Consider the following 23,130-nt stretch of genomic DNA (forward strand, 5'->3'; position numbering starts at 1 on the left):
CTGGCATACCACCGCGGCGCAGGGTGATGACGTCCGGACCTTCAGCATCCCCCTTTTCGCAACGTCTGGCTGACTTTTGTTTAGTTTTATTCCCCCCCTGAACCCACGCTTTATTTTTCACCCCTGTGTTTTTAATCACCGGGGCTTAATACCTCAAGGCACCATTTTTGGTGAGGGTTTGTCCGGCAGCTGAAGTAGCCGCCTTTAGCATGTCTAACTGTCGGATGTAAACAGTCATGTGGAGGGCGAGCTGGATATTTGTGTCTGTCAGACAAACCAAACCCCTGGTAGCCTTAATCATGATCGTCTCAGTCTTATCTCTCTGGATATTGTTACCTGCACGGTTTGCCAACCCGGTAAGCCTCAGAAGTCTGTATTCTGAAACCTGCAGGGGAGATATTTTTGAGGAAGTAAGATTAAGCCACATAATGAAGGGTGGGGGTGGATATTTGTGAGGGATAAACCACACAATGGGTTTGCGTATGTATGTTTTCAGAGCTGTGAGGGATTACTGTTAAGAAATTTGCCAGGTTGTCAACTGGGACTAGTTATGTGTGGAGATGCCGGCGTCGGACTGGGGCAAACACCAGTAAGAAGTCTCACAACACCAGGTTTAAAGTCCAACAGGTTTATTTGGTAGCAAAGGCCACTAGCTTTCGGAGCGCTTGCTGCTCCTTCATCAGGTAAGTGGGAGTTGTGCTCACAAACAGGGCATATAAAGACACAAACTCAATTTACAAAATAATGATTGGAATGCGAGTCTTTACAGGTAATCAAGTCTTAAAGGTACAGACAATGTGAGTGGAGAGAGCGTTAAGCACAGGTTAAAGAGATGGGTATTATCTCCAGACAGGACAGTTAGTGAGATTTTGCAAGCCCAGGCAAGTCGTGGGGGTTACAGATAGTGTGACATGAACCCAAGATACCAGCCTTCATGATACACGACAACGCAGAGTCACTACCAGAAACTGATAGCCAAGTTCCGCACACATGAGGACGGCTTCAACCGGGATCTTGGGTTCATGTCACACTATCTGTAACCCCCACGACTTGCCTGGGCTTGCAAAATCTCACTAACTGTCCTGTCTGGAGACAATACACATCACTTTAACCTGTACTTAACACTCTTTCCACTCACATTGTCTGTACCTTTAAGACTGGATTACCTGTAAAGACTCGCATTCCAAATCATTATTTTGTAAATTGAGTTTGTGTCTTTATATGCCCTGTTTGTGAACGCAACTCCCACTTACCTGATGAAGGAGCAGCGCTCCGAAAGCTAGCGGCTTTTGCTACCAAATAAACCTGTTGGACTTTAACCTGGTGTTGTGAGACTTCTTACGAGTTACGTGATCAGGCAATAAGCTAAAGGTGATTGTGATTGAATCCCTATAGTGCAGTAGAACATTGAACAGTACAGGACAGGAACAGGTTCTTTGGCCAATGTTGTCCCGAACATGACTCCAAATTAAACTAACCCCTTCTGCCTGCCCTTGGTCGATATCCCTCTATTCCTTGCATATTCATATGCTTATCTAAAAGCCCCTTAAACACCCTTATATCTGCCTGCTTCACCACCCCTGACATTGCATTCCAGACACCTACCACTCTCTGTGTAAAAAAAACTTGCCCCTCACATCTCTCTTGAAGTCCCTCATCCCTCCCCTTAAGTGCATGCCTCCTAGTATTAGACATTTCAATTCTGGGAAAAAGATTCTGACTGTCAATCCTATCTATGCCTCTGATAATTTTACAGACTTCTTTCAGGTCTCCCCTGAGCCTCCGACGCTCTAGAAAAAACAACCCTAGTTTGTCCAACTTCTTAAAGCTCATACCCTCTAATCCAGGCAGCATCCTGGTAAAACTCTTCTGCACCCTTTCCAAAGCCTCCACATCCTTCCAGTAATGTGGCGACCAGAATTGAACACCATACTCTAAGTGCGGCCTAACCAAAGTTTTATAAAGCTGCAATGTGACATCCTGACTCTTGTACTGAATGCCCTGACCAATAAAGACAAGCATGCCATCTGCCTTCTTTATCATCTTATATACTTGTGTGACCACTTTCAGGGAGCTATGGACTTGATCTTTAAGATCCCTCTGTACATCAATGCTTTTCAGGTTCCTGCCATTAACTTACTTACCCTTAACATTTGATCTCCCAAAGTGCAGCACCTCACATTTGCCTGGATTAAACTCCATCTGCCATTTCTCTGCCCATATCTGCAACTGATCTATGTCCTGCTGTATCCTTTGACAACCTTCTACACTATCCACAACTCGATCTATCTTTATGTCATTGGCAAACTTACTAACCCACCCATCTACATTTTCATCTGAATCATTTATATTTATCACAAACAGCAGAGGTCCCAGTACGGATCCCTACGAGTCACGGACCTCCAGCCAGAAAAGCACCCATCCACTGCTATTCTCTGACTTCTGTGGGCAAACCAATTCTGAGTCCAAGCGGCCAAGTCTGGATCCCATGCATCTTAATCTTCTAGATGATCCCTACCATGAGGGACTTTGTCGATAGCCTTACTAAAATCCTTGTAGACAATATCCACTGATCACCTTCGTCACCTCCTTGAAAAAAATCAGTCATGTTAGTGAGGCAGAAGTAGATCATTCGGCCCATAAAACCTGCACCAACTCTCCAAAGAGCATCACATCCAGGCCCTATCCCCGTAACCCCACTAATCCCCCTAACCTACACATTTTTGGATACCAAGGGGCATTTTGCCTTCACCAATCAACCTAACCTGCATATCTTTGGACTGTGGGAGGAAACCGGAGGATGGGGAGAATGTGCAAACTCCACACAGGCCACTTTACCACTGCTGTTGCTTTTTTTAAGGCTGGATAGTTTAGAAGATTTAAGCATCCTGAAAATGCAAAACAGTATTTATATATGAGGTTTTCTTTTTAAGAGATGCCTTTGCGACTGACAATGAGCCAGCATTGTTATTTCACCTTGGCTCAAATTAGCCTTGGCATGACCAAGATCATCAAATGATACAACATTGAAAAGAGGCTATTTGACCCCTTGCTGTTTGAAAGAGTTATCCAAGTCACCCTACAAATTCTCCTGCAAATGATTCATTTCTTGCAGAGGTTCTATAACAGGATTTAAAAATTGTAAAATTCCTCAATTCCCTCTGTCTTTTCCCTCTTCCCCTCAACATAGGAACAGGGGTAAGCCTGCTCCACCATTCAATACGACCATGGCCAATCGGACACTTCAATGCTTTTTATCAATCTCCAACTTAAACACACTCAATGACTGAGCTTCCACTACCCTCTGGGGTAGAGAATTCCAATGGTTCACAACTCTCTGTGTAAAGAAATTTCTCCTCTCCTTGGTCCTAAGTGGCTTCCCCCTTATTTTGAAATTGTGCCCCCGGTTCTAGACTCCCCAACGAAGGGAAACATCTCACCTGCGTCTACCCTATCTATTCCTTTAAGTGTTTCATAGGTTTCAATAAGATTACATCTCATTCTTCAAAACTCGAGAGAATACAGGCAAGTTTTCTCAATCTCTCTTCACAAGACAGCCCTGCCATCCCCAGAACAAATCTGGTGAACCTTTGTGGCACTCTCTCTTTAACAGTAATATCCTTTCTGTGGTAAGAGGGCCAAAACTGCACACACTACTCCAGGTGCGGCCTAACCAAGCTTCTATACAATTCAAGCAAGAGCTTACTCAAATTCTCCTACGATAAAGGCCAACATTCCATTAGCCTTCCTAATTGCTTGCTGCACTTGCATGTTAGCTTTCAATGACTTATGGACAAGGTCACTCAGGTCCCTTTGTACATCTACATTTTCTTCCACTTCTTTCCGTATTATATTCCATCTGCCATGTTCTTGCTAAGTCTGTCCAACTCCACCTGTAGCCACTTTACGTCTTTCTCACAAAACACATACCGGCCTAGCTTTGGGTCATCCACACATGAAAATATTGGCCATAATTCTCCCTGAAAAAACAAAGTGCTGCCACCAGCAGAAAAAAACGGAGTGTTTCCTGCTGGTCTTAGCAGCGTCTGTCAGATGGGAGTCACCCACCTTTAATATGTAAAAATATGCATAGCGCAAAACATTCACAGAGATTGGGGCACCATTTTTAAAGGGCACCCCAATATCAGCGTTCAGAGATAGGCCCCCCCCTCCCTTCCCACCATGGACATGGTGATCATCCCCTGACAGGGCGGGGGGCATCCTCAGCACACAAGGAAACTTAATTTTTAAAAAATTGACGTGATGGAAGCGTGGGAACGATTGTGTTTTTGTGCGCTCTGATGCTACACATATTTTAACCCTTTTTTTATTTTGATGCACAACCCATAATTATTTAGTTTTGTAAAGTATACTCTGTGCTATGTTCCTGGAATATCCTGGTTAAATATTTGGTGACGGGGAACCAAGCAAAGTCGAGAAAACCCTCGTTTGATCAGGGCGGTTGGAGACAGCTGGTGTGGGGGCTTTTTTGCAGTGGCTGTTTTGCTGGTGAATGGGCTCTCACTTTGGCAGTGTCATAGACATTGAGATGATGGGTGACTTTGTGACTAAAATTTTGGACAACAGCCTCGGATTGCTGGTACAGATCATCGGTGCCCACATTGATGAACTGCAAAATATCTGAGAAGAAATGGATGAAGCGGAGAGTCGTGAGTGCAGTTCCCTTGGTGAAGGCTCACCTCCAGTCCTTGAAAATCCTACAGCATGGTATGTTGGACATCCTGGTTAAGTCGAGGAGATGGGGCCAGAGAAGTAGTGTCCGTGTGCCTGGTCCCCCAAGACGAGCTGAATTTCTGGCTGAATTTGAGAACTGGCTGCCATGCTTTCACAGTCTCGATTTGAAGGCTGGGCCTTTCAAGTTTGATGGAATTTCTGGATGGATACTTGATGCTCAACAATCCTCTCATGGCTTTTTTAAGCTCTTTGGATGGCTATTTTATCCCGCAGTTCATCATTAATCCTGGAGTTTTATCCCTTGTAATTGTACTCCTAATTTAATGATGTTTTTTATCCTCACAAGGGTGTATGGAATATAAGCACTGAGACGTTTGTCTCCTGTTATTCTGTTATCATTTGAAAATCAGGGATCTTCATTTATTTATGATGGAATTTATCCACGAGAACGGGGGCAAGGGAGACCTTAGTTCAGAGTATGATACTGTTTGCACTCAATTTTGGTCTGCATGTGTGGTACCAGGTGAGCAGGATGGGTAATGAGATCTGCTCACATTGCCTCTGGCCCTGTGTCAAATTCAAATCTTGGGATTTGGTTTTTGCAATATGGACATATTTTCTTGTTCGTGGACTGATAATGGGTATCCTTTGTTCTACTGGGGAACCTTCTGGGTTGGTTGCATGACATTAGGGTCGTGTAATATTCAATCCTTTTATTGTTGTGCTGTAATTATTGCATTTACAGTAAAGGAGTATATCTTTTGGTACCCTTTACTTTGTTTATGAGTAGCACCACAGCAAGTTGGTGGGCAGGTGATATGGTATAGAGATGGTAGGTATGGCCTTATAAGTTGAGGAAAACCCCCTGTTAGAACTTACGGTGTCACATATTTCTTTTGTACTTTTGTTATTTTGGGGTTAAAGAATCCTTGATGGTAACCTGTTAAAGTACTGATTATGTGTTCTGGAAAAGACTGGGTTTTATTGCTACTGGCGCTTCCAGGATAGCTGGACCTGGGGAAATATATTGTGGTGCACGCCATGCATGGTCAGTGAATTCTTGGTTATCCTGCTTTCTTGGGTCGCTTTCCTATATTTTCTTGGCTGTGAGAATAGTTACAGTGGTCACTTGATAATTTGGCTTTTGGAATGTACAGTGAGTACAGTATGCTGTTGTTAGTGTTTGATGAGGGGAAATGGTTGATTTCTTGATGGTGGGACTTGAGAGGCACCCTTCCTTAATCAAATGTCTTAGGGTACTGACATAGGTCTTGTTTGCTTGTATCTGACCTTACAAGAGATCTTCTATGTTGTGTAGCTCTTGTCTTTGTTATCCTGTGGGCGAAAGTGTGTACCACTGTGCCATGTGCTCATGGCTTTTTCCTGTTATCCTGATATTCCCAATTGTTTGTTTAGTGCATAATCTAAACCGACTGTGTTGGTATTTTTTTTCTGTTTCTTCTTACTTGTATTTATTTGAAAATGATTTTGCTGTACTGTACCAATCCTGAGCATTTGTTGTGTTGTTTGTTAAAAGTGAAAAACCTTCAATAAAAATCTGTTTTTTAAAAAGATTAAGTGGCGGGTTCCATAATACCATGCTGGTGGGGCAGGATCTGATTGAACCCGCCCCAACAGCAATTTAGGAGATCCTAGATAGCAAACATCCACAGGCTTTGGAATTCTAACAACCACACATTTACACTTTCAAGCAAGTGCTACGAGGCAGTGATCCTGGCTGACTTTTCCCTTTTTTTATTTGACTCACTAAGTTAGGGGAAGAACTTCAGTGATTTCTGGTTGTGTCTGGCCCTTTTGTCAAAGAAGCCAAATTTCAAACTGCAAAGTAATACTAGATCATTAGCACAAATTTACAACACATTGTCCGAATCACTTCCCTTTAACATTCCAACTGCATTAAGAGCTATTAACGACCATACAGAAAAGACTGACTATCACCTACCTCTTCTTCACCGGTGTTTTTCATAAAATTACATTTTGAACTGCAAGATTTAAAGCAGTATCGTGGTTATCTTGTTGAAGGCTATTCAAGGGGTTATACATGTAACAGTAGGGTATTGAGAGGAGGCCTTTTCTCTCCTTCAATCAAATATGAAATGGAAAAAGATGTTGTTTTCAGATCACCAAATAGAAAATGTAAAACTAAAGGAGAGTTTCATAGAACATAGAACAGTACAGCACAGAACAGGCCCTTCGGCCCACGATGTTGTGCCGAGCTTTATCTGAAACCAAGATCAAGCTATCCCACTCCCTATCATCCTGGTGTGCTCCATGTGCCTATCCAATAACCGCTTAAATGTTCCTAAAGTGTCTGACTCCACCATCACTGCAGGCAGTCCATTCCACACCCCAACCACTCTCTGCGTAAAGAACCTACCTCTGATATCCTTCCTGTATCTCCCACCACGAACCCTATAGTTATGTCCCCTTGTAATAGCTCCATCCACCCGAGGAAATAGTCTTTGAACATTCACTCTATCTATCCCCTTCATCATTTTATAAACCTCTATTAAGTCTCCCCTCAGCCTCCTCCGCTCCAGAGAGAACATTCCTAGCTCCCTCAACCTTTCCTCATAAGACCTACCCTCCAAACCAGACAGCATCCTGGTAAATCTCCTCTGCACTCTTTCCAGCACTTCCACATCCTTCTTATAGTGAGGTGACCAGAACTGCACACAATATTCCAAATGTGGTCTCACCAAGTTCCTGTACAGTTGCAGCATAACCCCACGGCTCTTAAACTCCAACCCCCTGTTAATAAAAGCTAACACACTATAGGCCTTCTTCACAGCTCTATCCACTTGAGTGGCAACCTTTAGAGATCTGTGGATATGGACCCCAAGATCTCTCTGTTCCTCCACAGTCTTCAGAACCCTACCTTTGACCCTGTAATCCACATTTAAATTAGTCCTCCCAAAATGAATCACCTCACATTTATCAGGGTTAAACTCCATTTGCCATTTTTCAGCCCAGCTTTGCATCCTATCTATGTCTCTTTGCAGCCTACAACAGTCCTCCACCTTATCCACTACTCCACCAATCTTGGTGTCATCAGAAAATTTACTGATCCACCCTTCAGCCCCCTCCTCTAAGTCATTAATAAAAATCACAAAGAGCAGAGGACCAAGCACTGATCCCTGTGGCACTCCGCTAGCAACCTGCCTCCAGTCCGAAAATTTTCCATCCACCACCACCCTCTGTCTTCGATCAGATAGCCAGTTACCTATCCAATCGGCCAACTTTCCCTCTATCCCACACCTCCTCACTTTCATCATAAGCCGACCATGGGGGACCTTATCAAAGGCCTTACTAAAATCCATGTATATGACATCAACTGCCCTACCTTCATCAACACACTTAGTTACCTCCTCAAAAAATTCAATCAAATTTGTGAGGCACGACTTGCCCTTCACGAATCCATGCTGACTATCCCGGATTAATCCGCATCTTTCTAAATGGTCGTAAATCCCATCCCTAAGGACCTTTTCCATCAATTTACCAACCACCGAAGTAAGACTAACCGGTCTATAATTACCAGGGTCATTTCTATTCCCTTTCTTAAACAGAGGAACAACATTCGCCATTCTCCAGTCCTCTGGCACCATCCCCGTGGACAGTGAGGACCCAAAGATCAAAGCCAAAGGCTCTGCAATCTCATCCCTTGCCTCCCAAAGAATCCTAGGATATATTTCATCAGGCCCAGGGGACTTATCGACCTTCAGTTTATTCAAAACTGCCAGGACATCCTCCCTCCGAACATCTATTTCCTCCAGCCTATTAGCCTGTAACACCTTCTCTTCCTCAAAAACATGGCCCCTCTCCTTGGTCAACACTGAAGAAAAGTATTCATTCATCACCTCGCCTATCTCTACTGACTCCATACACAAGTTCCCACTACTGTCCTTGACCGGCCCTAACCACACCCTGGTCATTCTTTTATTCCTCACATAAGAGTAAAAAGCCTTGGGGTTTTCCTTGATCCGACCCGCCAAGGACTTCTCATGTCCCCTCCTAGCTCTCCTAAGCCCCTTTTTCAGCTCATTCCTTGCTAACTTGTAACCCTCAATCGAGCCATCTGAACCTTGTTTCCTCATCCCTACATAAGCTTCCCTCTTCCTTTTCACAAGACATTCCACCTCTTTCGTGAACCATGGTTCCCTCACTCGGCCATTTCCTCCCTGCCTGACAGGGACATACCTATCAAGGACACCCAGTATTTGTTCCTTGAAAAAGTTCCACTTTTCATTAGTGCCTTTCCCTGACAGTTTCTGTTCCCATCTTATGCCCCCTAATTCTTGCCTAATCGCATCATAATTACCTCTCCCCCAATTGTAAACCTTGCCCTGCCGTACGGCCCTATCCCTCTCCATTGCAATAACAAAAGGCACCGAATTGTGGTCACTATCTCCAAAGTGCTCTCCCACAACCAAATCTAACACTTGGCCCGGTTCATTTCCCAGTACCAAATCCAATGTGGCCTCACCTCTTGTCGGCCTATCCACATATTGTGTCAGGAAACCCTCCTGCACAAAAACTGCCCCATCCGAACTATTTGACCTACAAAGGTTCCAATCAATATTTGGAAAGTTAAAGTCCCCCATGACAACTACCCTGTGACCCTACACCTATCCATAATCTGCTTAGCAATTTCTTCCTCCACATCTCTATTACTATTTTGGGGCCTATAGTAAACTCCTAGCAACGTGACCGCTCCTTTCCTATTTCTAACCTCAGCCCATATTACCTCAGTGTGCAGATCCCCCTCGAAGTGCCTTTCCGTAGCCATTAAACTCTCCTTGATTAACAATGCCACTCCCCCACCTCTTTTACCAGCTTCCCTACACTTACTGTAACATCTATACCCCGGAACGTCCAACAACCATTCCTGTCCTTGTTCTACCCACGTCTCCGTAATGGCCACAACATCGTAGTCCCAAGTACCAATCCACGCCCCAAGTTCATCTACCTTGTTCCGGATGCTCCTTGCATTGAAGTTGACACACTTCAACCCACCTTCCTGTCTACCTTCATTCTAATCTTTACTTGGTTACCATAGCTATATGACAAAATTGGTAGATAATGATCCAGATATTTGAGGGAAATGTTTAAAATTATTTTTCATGTCTGTACCCATTAGGCAACAGCTGGAAATTATGTAGAATCACCTAGACCAGCTGAGAAAAATCTCTACAAACTGGATATAGGATGGCCTAAGTTTCCAGAGCTTTTCACAGGTCAGGTGTTTGGTGTTGCAGTTGACCCAGTGGCAGATATTGTCTATGTGGCACAGGTGAGACATACATTTTCATTTGAATGATGATTTAATACTGTCCTCTCGTTTTATTAATTTTCTTCTTGCTTTGCTGCTTTCTGACTGGTTGCTTGAACCTAGATCTCTGCCGCTTGTGATTAAGTTGCTAGAGATGAGCAGGAACAGTCAGGATCACTAACTGACCCCTCTAGCTGTGGGTATGCATGTAGCTGTTGTGTTGCCCCTCCAATGACATGATACAAATATTGTACCACTAAACCGTGTGAACTTAGCAAATGCATGCATGTTGTGTTTTTAAGCATGTGTCAATGAAAAGCAAATTTTAAGAATTTTTTTACTCAAGAGAAATAAATGTTTGGAGCAGTTACCCGAGCATGGTAATGGAAGGTTAAACATTGGGTTTATTAACCATACAATGAGATGTCATGGTGGGAGCTGTCCACTGGAGAGATAAACATAGATAGGCCGAGGGGCCTCTTCTGTTCCTATGCTCTGAGTTTGTTTGAAGAGGTTGGTGCCATAATACTGGAAAATGGAAACACTCTGTTGCATATATAATTGCGCAATCTCTTCATTCTCAATAATATATGCCAAGTCTTCACTAATACAGGTATTATTGGACCTTACATCAACTGCCAAACAGTAGAAGAGCAGATTCAGAAGAATTTTCTTTGGCACCATATGTAGCTGCTCAAAATATTTGGCATCTTATTTCAAAGTGTTTTTCAAACTAAGGGTTCAAAGGCTCTCTCAATTGCAATAAAGATCATTATTTTCTTAAACCTTCCAGAGAGGAATATCGGTACCAAAAGTTTTGATGTTTACAGATCATGGATACTTCCTCCAAGAGTGGAATACCACAACAATCGAGATGCCACACGGGATCTTTGCAACTTATGCATCTCCTTCACCGTCTGTGTGGGTGACAGATGTTGGCAATGGTATGATTGGTATCGTGAATTTACAGCTTCAGTTTCTGTATTTATAAAATTGATTTGATAAATGTTTTATCCTGCATTTTGTTTGAGTGTAAATAATTTTACTTGTTCATTCTGGGGGGTAGGCACACATCATTATGTAGAATAATTTATAAGGTGTGGTTTAATTTTCTAATGGCAACTCATGCAATTTCTCAGCTTGTCATGGTGGGATTTAACATCAGGTTCTCAGGTTGTCACTTCTGTGTCATAACTACCAGGTTTCAAGTCTTTTTTTCTACTGTGCCAAATAACGATAAATGGCCCTATGCTAGAACAACTGAATTATTTTTTTTCAAGGGAGAGAAGCAGGTTCATTGTATGCATAGGACAATATTTTCAACGATGGCGACCATCAATTGTTGTGAAAACCCACCTGGTTCATTAATGTTCTTTCAGGAAAGAAATCTGCCATCCTAACCTTGCCTGGCCTACATGAGACTCCCAAGCTGACAGCAATGGCACTGTGGTTAGCACTGCTGCCTCACAGCGCCAGGGACCCGGGTTCAATTCCGGCCTTGGATGACTGTCTGTGTGGAGTTTGCACGTTCTCCCCGTGTCTGCGTGGGTTTCCTCCGGGTGCTCCGGTTTCCTCCCACAGTCTAAAGATGTGCAGGTTAGGTGGATTGTCATGCTAATTTGCCCCTTGTGTCAGGGGATTAGCAGGGTAAGTATGTGGGGTTACATATGTGGTGATAGAACCTGGGTGGGATTGTTGCAGGCCGGATGGGCCTAATGACCTCCTTCTGTACTGTAGGGATTCTACGATTCTAATGTGGTTTGACTCTTAATTACCCTCCGAAATGGCCTAGCAAGCTACTCAGTTCAAGGGCAATTAGAGATAGGCCAGCACTTTGTTGCCTTGCCAATGATGCTCACGTCTGATAAAACAATAAAAAAGTAAATTCTATTGTTATATCTGTCTCGCCTCAATGAAACCAAAATGGAGGATGGTGAAAAAGGATTATTGCTTGGCATGGAGAGTCTATAGCTTTATTTCAGTGACAGTTTTGTCAGTTGTTACTTTGACATGCAGTGGAACCAGAAATGCTGATCGAATCTGACTACTTGAAACATTATTTTTTAATGTTTGCCTCACTTTACCATGGTTTTAACTTAGTCCTGCCTGACCAATCTCCTCGATGTTTTTGAGGGAGTAGATAAGTAATTTTTGTAAAGTCCAAAGATGTTGCCTTCCTGGACTTTGGTAAAGTTTTTGATTAAATTCCACATGATACCGTCTTAAACCAACACATATCTGAGGTAAAGCTGAAAAGCTAGATAACAAATGGCCAGCAGTTAGAGAAGTGCAATCCAGCTGGAAAGCTTGTGCAGAGGGATTTTTCCTCCAATCAGTACATTTTTAATCGACATTAGGACCTGGATTCCGAAATGCAGCACAAATTGGTCACATCCGCAGATGACATTGCAATGGGGAGAGCAGGGTGTCGAGGCCAGAATCTGTCACATTTACCTGGAAAATAATTGTGCTTGCATTTCAAAGGTAATTATATCTCTATGAAATACTTTAGTAGCAATGCTGAGGATGTGAAAGGAGCTTTATAAATTCAATTTCTCTCATTTTGCTCTAGGAAAATATGGGCACACAGTCAAACAGTACACTCCATTGGGAAAACTCCTTCAAACTCTGGGGATACCGGGAGTTCCTGGCTCTGAGTTAATTCCATTGCAATTTGATCAACCAGCAGAAGTATTTGTTTCTAGCAAGGGGGATATGTACATTGTGGATGGCGATGGAGGCTTAAATAACAGGTTAATCAAACTGACACAAGGTAACTGAAATTGATGTTAACCTCATTTGGTGTTTGGTTACTGTTTTTGAAAGCAATTATTTTTGTGGTTTGGGATTGTTGTAAGGTTTGCGGGACGAAATGAATTTGTTCCAGTTTTTTCCCTCTTCAACCTAAAGCAGTAAGAAGTCAGACTGTGAAACTGTCCCTCAAGCACGTAAGCTGCGTTAAGGTTTCTCATGTTCCTTCTTCGGAGAACTGGATGGGACAGTTTAGAAAGAGGGAGTCTAATCTGTATTTAATATGTGCGATACTTGCCCTAGGCTCCACACTCAATGCAATTCCCATTCCCCACCATTCCCTCCAGCTCTCCCTCAGCCCTTTCTAAGAAGTCCCAAAATTCAAAGTTGCTTTTTTGATGATGGCCTACAGATTCCTTTTAAAGATTGCTGGTCAGGCCACATGTAGACCACATTTTTCTGAATGAAGTTCAGCCATCACAGGTTGTGTTCAGGATGGTCCAATTTTGGAAAGGGAGCCTCAACAAATGTTAGGTTCTTTACATGTGCAAACAGTGAGCCTAACGTCTGTTTCTTCCGGCCTTTACCAATATGGCAGACTGTCTGTTATGGCATTTAATATGCCATGCATTCCTTCCCTTTCACAAATGCTTAGGCAACTTTTGGCACTTGGAAAATGGACACAGTGCTTTCAGAATGTTAGGCTATGACTATGAGAAATGTTTCATTAGGTGACAGTTTTTTTTGAGATTCCCAAACTTACTGCAGTGCCCCGTTTTAAATGTCTGACGTTGTGAAGGCTGCTTATAAAACAGCTGCCATAAAAGTTTCAGTCAATACTTTGCGTGGAAGAACATTTCTTTAAACAACGGTGGTTCCTATCACAGCAGGGCAGGAAAACCCCAGCCAATGATAATGTACATCAATGATAATGTATGTAGAAGTTTTCATTTTAAACTTTGCTGCAGTAAAGTGTGTTGTAGCCTCATACTTGGAGATGACAGCACAGGTTTTTCCTTCCCTACAGCAACCTGAGAATTCCCATCCCCCACCATTCCCTCCAGCTCTCCCTCACCCCTTTCTAAGAAGTCCCAAAATTCAAAGTTGGTATTTTGTAGAGTTGTCAAGCACCTCTCCCAAAAAGAAAAATCTAAATGACAGACATCAGAAGGCACTTGTCGCCCATTAGTTTCTGCTTGAAGGGCAAAATTGGCAGAGACAGGATTTTCCAGCCCCATCTGTTGCTGGGATCTTCCAGCCCTGCTGAAAATCAGTTCTCTTTTGGCTGGCCTCACCATATTCTCCGTAGTAGGTCCCACCACGGCTAGGCTGGAAATTCTCAGCCATAGAAACATGTAAACTACTACCCTCTGTAAGACACAGATGGTGCATGGTCTGTTGAAAATAAGATACTTCGAAAGAAAATCCTGGCATCCACAAACATTTTTTAAAATTCTACTTTATGTATATTAATATGTGTATTCCTGATCTGAAACTGTTTCGCATTGGAATTGCCTAATATATAGGATCTATAAAAAAAATACATCAACTTAACATGCTGCCTATTTACTGCTGCATTCATTCATAGTTTTTCCCCCCCAAACAGTTGCATTGTACTCTAGTAGAAATAAGTAAATAAAGGAATTAAATGGTCTTTTAATTGGTGCTCTTATCTGTTGTAGACCTTAGGATAGCTTGGGTGAAAGGAGGAGAGGGGACTGGGCCTTCTCAATTTTACATTCCACACAGTGTAACTGAGGATACAGTAGGGAGGGTAAGTCACAGCCTCTATCATTGATAAATGAATTGTCTGTAGCTACAGTTTTAAAATCAAAAATATGGATACTTTATCATTATGTTGAATGCATTTGTGTCAGTGCCAAAGATTAAAATTAACTGCTCCATAAGACTCCATTTTTAATGTCTTTTGCAAAATGTTTGCAAATATTAAACTGAAATTTTAGTGCTTGTGCATATACTTATGTTCGATTGTGCAGAAAATTCTCCAGTTCTGCATATTGGATGTGCCCTGTGGCACATAAGGAAGCTCCCTGGCTCTGAGCCGGGAGCTCCAGGTTCAAGTTCCACTTCAGGACTTGGTGGCCAAGGAAGTTGTGTTCAGCTAAACAGATTGAGCACACATCTTCAAATTCTTCCAACATAGGCCAAGGGCGGTTGTTGAGAGTGGAAGAGATTCCTGGGCAGCCATGTGATGGAAAGAAAATTAGAGCCTCTACCATCACTGTTTATAGCTCTGGACTACAACCCGCATGTTAAAAACGCACACTGCCGCAGCAACTCTAACTCCTGAAGGGCTGGTTAGCTCTGCTGGCTGGATGGCTGATGTGAATCAGATTGATGCCAACAGCATGGGGCCAATCCCTGTGACCCACCCTACCCAGGTGAAAGTTGTGGCGCTGTCCGTCAGTCCTGCCTTCGAGCCGTGAACTCTAGATGAAGAAGAGGAAGATTCTTATTGAGAACAGGGCACAGGAGTCAATGGATTAATCTGCATCTTAGTTCTCAATATGAGTTCCTGGTGAATTTGTCAAATCTAACCTTATAGTGTACAATTTGTTAAATCCAAAACATGTGTTTTACACGCGAGTAAATTTTTTTCACTAAAATTAAGAGAAATTGATAATGTAGCAAACCTCAAATGTGTTTTTTACCTGCAGCTTAATCCAGCCCAAAGTGGTAGGATATCAGTCTGCATCTTCCTTCCACTTTCTAGGTGAAGTCAGTATGGTAATCTTAACCTAATTTCTGAATAAAGTTTATCTACATGAAAAACTGCTCCTGATTTGACATTGTTTCACATTGGGATATCAATAATGGCTGACAAAATCATCACACATGACAGGGACCCGGGTTCAATTCCGACCTTGGGTCACTGTCTGTGTGGAGTTTGCACGTTCTCCGTGGGTTTTCTCCGGGTGCTCCGGTTTCCCCCCACAGTTCAAAGATGTGCAGGTTAGGTGGATTGGCCATGCTAAATTGCCCCTTAGTGTCAGAGGGACTAGCTAGGGTAAATACAAGGGGTTATGGGGATAGGGCCAGGGTGGGATGGTCATTGCAGACTCGATGGGCCAAATGGCCTCCTTCTGCACTGTAGGATTTTATGATAACTCTCTGAAATCAATCACCTTAAATGAATTCACAAAACAATAAAAGCAAGATTAAATTACGATGTGCTTCCCTCTTCATGGGCACAATTCTTTGGCCTCCCCGCGGCATGTCTCTCTGTGGTGGAGGTGGTAAAACATTTGCTAGCAGCGGGATCTGCTGGTTCCGCCACTGTCAATGGGAATTCCCATTGAAGCCACCTCCTGTCGCTAGGAAACCCACGGCAGGGGTTGCAACATTGGCAGGACAAGAAGATCCCACCTGGGTAAATGGCTGGAACTTCCGGCTTATGAGTATTACGGAAAAACTTGAAAATGTTGACAGGCCTCATTGCAGCGGACCTGTTGTCAGTAAACTATGAGGCCATATCAATAATGGTTTAGGAGATGCCTATGGATTTTCAGCATTTCGTAACTAAAAGAGGTTTCACTAAAGCAAATGATTCCATTGAGGGCACAAAAGTAGAAACGAAAGGAGAGGAAGAGTATAAAATAAAAGTATGTAAATGGTTCTATCTGTAACTCAGTTATTTTTCAACTGTAGATCTGGGTAGCTGACAGGGGCAACAAGCGTTTGCAAGTATTTGATGAGGCTTCAGGAGAATGGCTTGGGGAGTGGACCAGCTGCTTCACAGATGATGCCCCTGCCTCTGTTAGGTGAGTTCTAGATATCCACCAAAGCATTCATAATAGAGAATCTTCGTACTTAGGGTAAAACTTGAGGACTCCATGGCAATTGACTTTTTAAAAATAGTTTTGCCAATTCTGTGATGCCTATATCAGTACCATTCCTTCCTCTTGACTTTGATGCACACAGAAGCGTTTCAATCAACTAGTCTATTTGTTATTTTTATTCTTTCTTCCTTTTTTGTTGGGAAACATCAAGCTTCCTTTTTTTGGCTGAAATTTATAAATTACAACATTGAAACTTTGGCAATGAGCACATTCCTTCCACCTGCACAGCACCAACAATGTCAAACATGTTTCTATTCTCTTCATTGAACAGAAGCTCAATAACTCAAAGTTACTTAGGGCTTCTACTCAAATGAGGTTCAGCAGAACCCCCCTCCCCACAGAAATGGAGCAGAGTTAAATCAGGTCTCTGCCATTTCTGTATTGGCTTGTAACGGGTTAAACTTAAGTCTAATCTTTCCAAGGCAAATAGCACCTCGGAATTGGGGATTCTTAAGTAAGGTGTTCCCTATTCTGGCCATGAATAGGTACCCAGCATAGTACTAAAAGCTGGCATATGAAGCATGATTAGGAATGCCTATCTGATAAGCAGCTGATGCTCTGAAGATGAATGCTATGAGATCCAAATTTCCAAGCAAAAGAATGGATGTCAAAGATGTGCCCAAAGTGGCACTTTGGTCGACCTGCCATGTGCAAATGAGGTGGCTTCCCAGTCACCACATAAATTTTGATGGGTTAGTGTTGGAGGGGACTAACAAAGAACAGTACAGCACAGGAAACAGGCCCTTCGGCCCTCCAAGCCTGTGCCGCTCCTTGGTTCAACTAGACCAATCGTTTGTATCCCTCCATTCCCAGGCTGCTCATGTGACTATCCAGGTAAGTCTTAAACGATGTCAGCGTGCCTGCCTCCACCACCCTACTTGGCAGCGCATTCCAGGCCCCCACCACCCTCTGTGTAAAAAAGTCCCTCTGATGTCTGAGTTATACTTCGCCCCTCTCAGCTTGAGCCCGTGACCCCTCGTGATCGTCACCTCCGACCTGGGAAAAAGCTTCCCACTGTTCACCCTATCTATACCCTTCATAATCTTGTATACCTCTATTAGATCTCCCCTCATTCTCCGTCTTTCCAAGGAGAACAACCCCAGTCTACCCAATCTCTCCTCATAGCTAAGACCCTCCATACCAGGCAACATCCTGGTAAACCTTCTCTGCACTCTCTCCAATGCCTCCACGTCCTTCTGGTAGTGCGGCGACCAGAACTGGACGCAGTACTCCAAATGTGGCCTAACCAGCGTTCTATACAGCTGCATCATCAGACTCCAGCTTTTATACTCTATACCCCGTCCTATAAAGGCAAGCATACCATATGCCTTCTTCACCACCTTCTCCACCTGTGTTGCCACCTTCAAGGATTTGTGGACTTGCACACCTAGGTCCCTCTGTGTTTCTATACTCTTGATGACTCTGCCATCTATTGTATAACTCCTCCCTACATTATTTCTTCCAAAATGCATCACTTCGCATTTATCCGGATTAAACTCCATCTGCCACCTCTCCGCCCAATTTTCCAGCCTATCTATATCCTGCTGTATTGGCCGACAATGCTCTTCGCTATCCGCTTTTCCAGCCAGGTGCAATTCTGGTACAACTACTATGATTGGAGCCAGTAGAATTTGGAGGCTCTTACCTGGCCTGGACCAATGGCCCTTAAGTGTTTAGGGCATCGTATGCAATAATATTGGGTAATTTTCATTTTCCATATTGCATGCAGCAATCTTACCAAAAAATTGTGTTTTAAAATTTTTTTTTAATAGGCTTACATACGACAACAAGTACTTCGTTGTGGCCCAGCTGAACAGCAACAGAATCGTTCTTTTATCTGTCCCACCAATAGGCAATATTGGAACTTGCCAGATAGTGGATACAATTCAGTTGGCTGATGATGTGAAACCGCACTTAGTGGATGTTAACCGCAAAACTGGTGCCATTTATGTGGCAGAAATCGGTGCACGACAAGCACAGAAATTCATACCGAATCACAGGAAATAATTTTGTAGACTGCCACTTTCACAATGATGCAAAGTGACTTAAATGTGCATTAACATAAGGGTGGCAGTATAATGCAGGTGTTATGTCCTGATTTGAACATTCAACATACTAATTTAAGGTGCCCTCTAAAAGGCTGTCTCAAACAGTGCTGCATTTGCATTGGCAATGGCATGACTCCAGTCCAATGTAAAGTCAGACATTTTAAATTCCTAGGCGGAAAACTGAACCAGGAAGATTCCACGTTTTATTCCAGTTTGTACTGAGTTTGTTCATCTCAGCATGGGCGAGATTAGGGGGAGGAAAAAAATTGTATCACCCGACCTTGGGGTCCCAGATTTGGGGGGGAGGAGGGGGTGCAAATAATATTGGGTTCTATTCCTGAATGCTATCCAGTGACCCTTGCTGGAAGCAAATGCATAGATTTTGATTGAGAAAAGGAACGGTTTTGGCTGTGAATAACCCCTTCAATCAAATAATCAATTAATACTCATTAGGAAGACTCACACATGGATGATAACCACCTGAGTGATGAACTGGAACTGGTCACTTCTCATGGAGCAATGCTCGCAGAAAGGAGTTGATGAAGTGACACCAAGGAAGCTTAAACATTAACAAAGAGAAAAATAAATCAAAAGGAGGGATTTTCCAGACTCATCGCCCCAAGACTGAAAATTCCCACCCAAGGTCAATGGAGCTTTAAATCATTCACCAAATTTCCTGTACCCCCATGATAATTCCCTTGATGGGCAGGACCCAAAGATTTACCCCAAAGTATCGTGGATTTGTTCAACCTTTCCAAATACTATTTACAATGCTAAAATTTCTCTTAAAGTGAGTGAAATGTAATAAACACCAGAAAATAATAAATGTTTGGTAACTATTTGGAATTCTGAGCATTATTGCAAATGGACAAGTGCTTTTGATACTTGAATTGATTTATTGTGCTTTCCTCTTTTCTCTCTTCTCCTTGGTATTACCTTTAGTCTTTTTTCACATTTTGCACTTGTAGGGGTGAATTTGAGCCTGCACTCTCCGTCTGGGAAATGACAGCATGCACTCAAGCTCCGCAAAGCACGATTCATGCTGGCGAATTTCCGAGTTTCAATCTTCCCAGCCTCTCGCAGTGGAATGATGTCAAAAAGATGTTCTGCTTATCATGCACATGAGTATGTGGTGTCAGTGTGATGCTAGGTATGCAATCCATTCATCTCAAAGACTGGCGAACTGTATCAATCAGCATGTCCCTTCTGTTGTTTGCAGTGGGCAAAGTACAGACCATATCCAACTAGTCTGTATGCAAAACACGGTGTCCAACATTCAATGTGATTCCACAATTGGACGGCATTTGTGTCCCGGGCCCAACCGTCTTCAGCTGCTTTACCAATGACCTTCTCTTCATCATATGGTCAGAAGTGGAGATGTTCACTGACGAACAAAGTGTTCAGTTCCATTTGCAACTGCTCCAATAACGAAGCAGTCCATGCTAGGCCACATCCAGTATTATTAGGTGTTTATTAGCAGTAAGACTAGGCCACATCCAGCCTTGGGCTATAAGAGGCAACTAACATCTGTGCCACACAAATGCCAAACAATGACAAGCTACAACAAGAGAGAATCTAGCCGTCTCCCCTTGGCATTCAATGACTCTCACCAACTTTTACAGATGAACCATAGAAAGCATTCTTTCTGGTTGTATCACAGCTTGATATGGCTCCTGCTCTGCCCAAGACTGCAAGGAACTACAAAATATGAATGTAGCCCAATCCATCACGCAAACCAGCCTCCCATCCATTGACTCTGTCTACACTTCCTGCTGCCTTGGCAAAGCAGCCAGGACCCCACGTACCCTGGACATTCTCTTTTCCACCTTCTTCCGTCGGGAAAAAGATACAAAAGTCCGAGGTCACGTACCAACCGACTCAAGAACAGCTTCTTCCCTGCTGCTGTCAGATTTTTGAACGGATTTACCTTGCATTAAGTTGATCTTTCTCTACACCCTAGCTATGACTGTAACGCTACATTCAGCACTCTCTCGTTTCCTTCTCTATGAACGGTATCTTTTGTCTGTATAGCGCGCAAGAAACAATACTTTTCACTGTATGTTAATACATGTGACAATAATAAATCAAATCAATGATAATTGCAATTGCTGAATTCTCAAAATTTTGATCGGAAATTTAACTGGACCAGCCATATAAACACTATGGCTAGGAGCAGGTCCAAGGCAGGGAATTCTGTAATGTGTAACTCACCTCCTGACTCCTGAGTACCTACCTGGCACAAGTCTGGAGTGTGATGAAATATTCTCCACCTGACTGGATGAGTGCAGTTCTAGCAACATTCAAGAAGCTTGACGTCAATCAGGAGCCTGCTTACTCAGTATCCCATCTGCAAATTGAAACATTCATTCCTTTCATCAGTGCACACACTACCAACATTGTGTACCATCTGCAAGATTTCTTGCCGCAACTCACCAAGGCTTCTTTGGCAGCAGCCTCCAAACCCAGGAACTCTACTGTCTAGGACAATGGTAGCAGACACATGGGAACATCATCAGCTGCAAGTTGCCCTCCTAGTCACGGAACATCTTGGCTTGGAAATATATTGCTATTAATTCACTGCTGCTGGGCCAAAATCCTAGAACGCCCTCTCCAGAAGCACTGTGGGTGTACCCACCCTCCATGGACTTCTCTGGTTCAAGAAGGTAGCTTATCACCATCTTCTCAAGGGGCAATTAAAGAGGGAGAATAACTTAGTCTTGCCTATATTACCTGCATCCTATGAATTAATATAAAAAATACAATCTTCAGTTAGTAGGTCTTTGTTGAACGTGCTTGCCTGCAATATAACAATAACTCCACTTTGTAACTAATTCATTAATGGTGAAACAGTTTGCAGTTGTCTGCAAAGGGAAATGTGCAAATCCAAGTACATGTTCTTAATTGTGTTACATTTAAAATAGCAAGGTAAATTTACACAGTTGATAAAGTTCTTAAATAACAGATCATGTGGGCAAAAAGTAATGCTTTGGAACCAGTAAAGCAAATAAATATTGTTCAATTATATAAACTACCAGGTCTGTTTTTAACCCTGTTGTGTGGTGGAAATAGTTCAAGTGAGCATGTTGCTACCTACACAGATCCTACCTACACAGATCCAACCCATCTCAGATTTTACATGTGTTTGGGTTTCCCACACAAAGCAGATAGGAGGCTTGGAAACCTTTGGCAATCGGGATCATTTTACAATCCAATGCAATTTTAACGATGGTCTAATTGGAGAAGACAGTGGCTTTCCTATTGGGGAGAATCGTATCTGAATTAAGACAGAACAGAAGGGATCCTGTCAGATGAATCTAAAATGTTGATTGCCATTATCAATGCACCAATTCCAAGAAGTAAAATCAGGAATTGTTGGCGACTGTCATAACCCCCAGTAGATTTCCAGTGTCCCGGCTGAGAGTAAAACTGGCAGCTGAATTGATCACGTGGAGACATCCTGATTTTCATCCTCGGTGATTACAATGGAGATGAAATCTGGAGGATTCTGTCATGTTGACCAATCTACAATGCCATTGTTTTGCCTGGGCAACTACAGAAAATGTTGGATAAATTCAGCAGGTCTGGCAGCATCTGTTGGCGCTGAGCCTCTGTGAGGTAGATGTCAGTATACCAGACAACAACAGCACCACCCTTGTCGGCAGGTTTGATAACAAGGCCAGGGTTGAACTTGACAGAACAGAGTACAGCAAATTCGGAAGGAGACAGGTCGGACTGGGTGAGGGGAACAGAGAAATTAGCTCAATCCAGGTCATGAGACAGTTCTCAATAAAAAGGTCAAGAGCAGGTAGGAGGTCAGAGGGAGGGATCACGATAGAGGGAGAAGACTGGAAATAGGTGAAAGGGTCCATTGAATGGGGAGAGGACTTCTGCCCAAAGAAGGAAACTCAGAGACAAAGACAATGAAAGAAGAGTTCAGCATTGTGCTGAGCCCAAAATTCATTGAGTTGTAGATGTAAGAGGATGAAGTTGAGACTTTTTTAAGCATAGAACGTAGGAATTTGCAGCAGAAGTAGGCAGTTCAGCCCTTGGAGCCTGCTCCACCATTCAATCAGATCATGGCTGATCTCTTCCTGGTCTCCACCTTCCTACCTGTTGCCCATATCCCTTTAACCAGTTTTTTTTTTCAGAAACATATCTATTTCCTTGAAATCATTCAACAATTCAGGCTCCACTGCACTATGAGGCAGCGAGTGCAACCAATTCACCACCCTGTGCAAGAAGTAGTTCCTCCTCATCTCAGTTTTAAATCTACTGCCTCTCAACTTATACCTGTGACCTCTTGTTCCAGATTGTCCCACTAGTGGAAACATTTGGTCTACATTTACCCAAACAATCCCTTTAGGTATTTTATATACCTCGATCAGATCCCCTTTGATCATTGAATGTTCAACATCAGAGAGGGGAAGGTCAGAGGGTATGGTGAATGCATGGCAAGGGCTGGGATTAGAAGAAGGAATGGGATCAG

General features: G+C 42.9%; 1 protein-coding gene across 1 annotated transcript; it reads left to right on the forward strand.

The window, feature by feature from the left end:
* The first annotated feature begins 15 nt into the window (after positions 1–15).
* On the forward strand, positions 16–20,747 carry LOC144499803 (NHL repeat-containing protein 3-like). The gene is made up of 7 exons (XM_078222305.1): positions 16–356; positions 9,854–10,006; positions 10,779–10,929; positions 12,558–12,758; positions 14,419–14,510; positions 16,406–16,518; positions 18,369–20,747. The coding sequence occupies exons 1-7, from the start codon at positions 237–239 to the stop codon at positions 18,601–18,603; spliced, it is 1,065 nt and encodes a 354-aa protein (XP_078078431.1). The 5' UTR covers positions 16–236; the 3' UTR covers positions 18,604–20,747.
* The last annotated feature ends 2,383 nt before the right edge of the window (positions 20,748–23,130 follow it).

Source organism: Mustelus asterias, chromosome 10 (assembly GCF_964213995.1).
Source record: "Mustelus asterias chromosome 10, sMusAst1.hap1.1, whole genome shotgun sequence".
NCBI classification, from domain to species: Eukaryota; Metazoa; Chordata; class Chondrichthyes; order Carcharhiniformes; family Triakidae; genus Mustelus; species Mustelus asterias.